The 3757-nt window shown below is 46.6% G+C and overlaps 1 protein-coding gene across 1 annotated transcript in view; it reads right to left on the bottom strand.

The window, feature by feature from the left end:
- Positions 1-3162, bottom strand: part of ltbp4 (latent transforming growth factor beta binding protein 4) — a 36602-nt gene extending 33440 nt beyond the window's left edge. The window contains exon 1 of the mRNA XM_008304468.1: positions 2832-3162. Within this exon, the coding sequence (XP_008302690.1) occupies positions 2832-3096 (265 nt within the window). The 5' untranslated portion in view covers positions 3097-3162. The remainder of the gene's footprint in view (positions 1-2831) is intronic.
- Positions 3163-3757: the final 595 nt, after the last annotated feature.

The raw sequence follows: 3757 nt of genomic DNA on the forward strand, positions 1-3757 counted from the left end.
TCTTCTAGTCAAAAGCCTTTTTCGTGCAGTGTGGGATCTGATAAGAGTTTCGGTGCGTTTAAAACCCACCAGAGTCTTTGCAGCGATGTGCGGCTGATAAAACACTGAACAGGTGAAACGTGATTAGAGTTTAAGCCGTCGTCAGTTTCTAGCTGCAGGTTTAATCTCAGTTTGAGTGAAACGTGGTCTGAAGTACATGATGTGTTTAAGGACTCGTAATGACTCGTCTCAAGTGTCTGCAGGACTACGTCTCAGAGAGGTGATCAATCAGATGGACGGATGGAGGATTCGATTAAGTGTCGCCGTGTGATTTACGTGCAGCATAAAAGCTTCGTGTTTCCTCTGAAAGTCTTCTGACAGCAGCAGTGATTTAACGCCGGCTGACCCGGGATCAGTTCTGACGGCAGAAATATTCTCTGGCTCGGCTTCAGACTCCAACCATCAAAGCGCTGCGGGTCACATGACTCGGCTGGAGCAGCTTCACACATGAAGCCGGATTCTTCCTGCAGCAGGTCGACATATTGGCCGGCTGCTTCTCTGAGGTCGGCCACAGGTCTCACGTGTTACCTGAGCAGGTGACGGTCTCCTGCTGCAGCCCTAAAGCCTCGGGATGACAGAACTGCTCTCTGTGGTGCAGAGAAACGAGACTTTTTAACCTCAGCCAGTGTTTTTGGAGACGGCACTGATGATGGTGAGTCATTGTAGAAAACAGAGCAGTTTGTTCATCTTCAGGTCAGGCTGAGAGGAGATATAAACAACCATCTTAATAAGGTCAGTTTATGTCTGACTGAAGAGGAATGAGCTCCTCAAACGTCTCCATCTGGGCGGGTTCCCAGTTATCCAGGTCATGGTGGTCCGAACAGCTTCAGAGGAGGACACCCGGACGTCACAAAGCTCCAGCGAGACACAAAAACGACCACAAAGACACGCAAACGACCACAAAGACACGCAAATGACCAAAACGACCACAGAGACACGCAAACGACTACAAAGAGACACAAAACTACCAACATGACCACAAGGAGAAACCAATCAACTACAAACTACAACTACAAAGAGCCACAAAATGACCACAAAACAACCAGACAACCACAAAGAGACGCAAAATAAAAACAAAGTGATGGAAAACAACCACAAACAGACTCAAAACTACCAAAACAAACCACAAATAGATTCACAACAACCACAGTAAGACACACAAAACCCTCAAAACAACCACAAACAGACTCAAAACTACCAAAACATCCCAACGAGATGCAAAAACTACCACAAAGACACGCAAAGCAACTACAGTGAGGCACAAAATGAAAACAGACGGATGGAAAACTACCAAAACGACCACAAAGAAACACAAAAGCTGCGAAAGAACTACCAACGAACTACAAACAAACTCAGAATGACCACAAAGAGACACAAAGCAGCTACTGACAGGCACAAAATGGCCACAAACACATGCAAAACTACCAAAACGATTACAAAAGAGACGCAAAACCACTTTCAAAACTCCCAAAAAGACCACGAAAAAACATGCAAAGCAATCACAACGACCAGCAAAAACTACCAAATCAACCACAAAGAGACACAAAAGCAGCAAAACAACAACAACAAGATGCAAAACTACCACAAAGACACACAAAGCAACTACAATGAGGCACAAAATACAAACAAAGAGACGGAAAACTACCAAAACAACCACAAAAGCTGCGACAGAACTACAAACGAACTACAACTAAACTCAAAACTACCAAACATCCACAGAGATCTTCGGTTCTGAGGAAGCTTCTTGGAGGACGGTGAAGACACTGAAACTTTCAGGCTTTTTAAAACTTATTTCACTCTCAGATATTTGTTTCTTGTTCTTCTTCTTTCTTCACAGACAGTCGAACCGTTTGTGGTTTTTCCATCTTTTTGTGGCCGTTTTCCGTCTCTGGTTGGTTGTTTTGCGTCTCTTGATTCTCTGCAGTTCTTAACGAGTCTCTTTGTGATCATTCCTTGTATCTGCAGGTGTGTCAAGGCTCTTTGTAGTCTTCTACCTGAGCTCTGCTGTCCGGCCCCTTAGCGTTAGCCTCACCTAGCTAGCTTAGCCAGAAAGTCACCTTATTACAACGTTGATGCTGCAGTTCATCAACGCGATGATTACCATTTGCAGTCAGACAGCAGGAAGGTGTTTAATTTACCTGTATGGGCAGCTACACTCCTGTAACTCCATCTTATGAAACAGTGCCACCTGGTGGAACAACCAGGTACTACAGCTAACCTGAAACACGTTCTCTGACATTCTTAAATGATTAAATTAGTCGAGTCCTGCACTTTAAACTGAGCTCGCTGCCGGCTGCTTTTAAAACACAGAAGCAAAAACGGGCTTTTATTTACGGCGTGATTTAAACTTCTTTGCGATAAACCAGCGTTTTGTGCAGGATCCTAAACTTTACAGACGAACTGTGCCTGTAGAAAATATTCATCCTGTTTGGAGGTTCTTGCTTTTCAATACTGAACTACAGTCAATTAATTTGGCTTTTTTTTGTAAGTTTGTTGGATAAATTTACAAAAATAAAAACAATGTCAGAATGAAGACAGATATGAACAAAGTTGTGTCAACTGAGTAAAACCACAACAGAAGTAATTACATCTACTTATCATTAATTAACTGACATTAATTTCTAGAAACCTGCTTCCACTGTGACATTAGTGGCTGTTTTTTTCTGTAAATTCTTGCAGAACAGTCCTGATTTTTCAACCATGATTTCATACTGAAATGCAACAGAAGGGGAAACCTCCCGTGCAAACTTTTCACGAGCTCCGTAGATCCTCTGCATGCACGCTGGACTTACAGACTCTGAAGCCCGGTCCGTGGGCTCCGTCTCGCCGCCCTCCTCCCTCGGCGCTGCTGTACAGCGTCGTCACGTTGCCTCTCTCGCAGTAGTTGACACATCGGTCCTGGCTGCAGCGCACCTTGCAGATGGTCGGCGTGAACATCACCTGGATCCTCTCCACGCCGCCTCCTCCTCCTCCTCCCGCCGCCGTCTGACCGGCAGCTGGCGGAACAGAGGCGAAGGTCAGCAGCAGAAAACAGCAGAGCGGCGGCTGCAGCAGCATGTCGAGGAGTTGCAGTCAGAGCTTGTGCTGCATCGCCGAACACTCCCCTCCGCTCTGGCGCTACCTCGCTGTGGTCGGGGGAAATCGAGCGTCGCAGGAAAAAAGGAGGGAAGGAAGGAAGGAGGGAAGGAGCAGGCTTCCCCCTCCCCTCCACTCGGCTCGGTTTTTCCCTAAACACTCCTGAGTGTGAGCGAGAGAGAGCGAGGTAGAGAGATAATTGAAAGCAGTGTGCAGGACTGGGCTCGGGTCCAAACAAAATGTTTAGCAGGGATCTGGTCCATCGGTCCACAGCGAGAGAGCGAGCACCACGACGCGAAGCTCTCTCGCTCGCTCCTCTTCCTCACTCCTGTTCCTGTTTTATTGGCCGCTCTCGGTACGAACAGAGGCCCTGTATCTCTGCACACAGTTTCATAACACAACACTGGAGCACGTCAGGCTGATGATGCAACCCCAGTTTTGGGTTTCAGGGGGTCCGGTTCACCCAGAATCTCCAAGCAGCTGCAGAGCGCAGAGTGAGGCTCAAAACAGCCGCACAAGACGACGTAAAGAGACACAAAGCTACCAAAACAACCACAAAGAGACACAAAACTACCAAAACAACCAAACAAGACGACGTAAAGAGACACAAAGCTACCAAAACAACCACAAAGAGACACAAAAC

This window comes from Stegastes partitus, unplaced genomic scaffold (assembly GCF_000690725.1).
Source record: "Stegastes partitus isolate 25-593 unplaced genomic scaffold, Stegastes_partitus-1.0.2 Scaffold2233, whole genome shotgun sequence".
In the NCBI taxonomy this organism is placed as follows: domain Eukaryota; kingdom Metazoa; phylum Chordata; class Actinopteri; family Pomacentridae; genus Stegastes; species Stegastes partitus.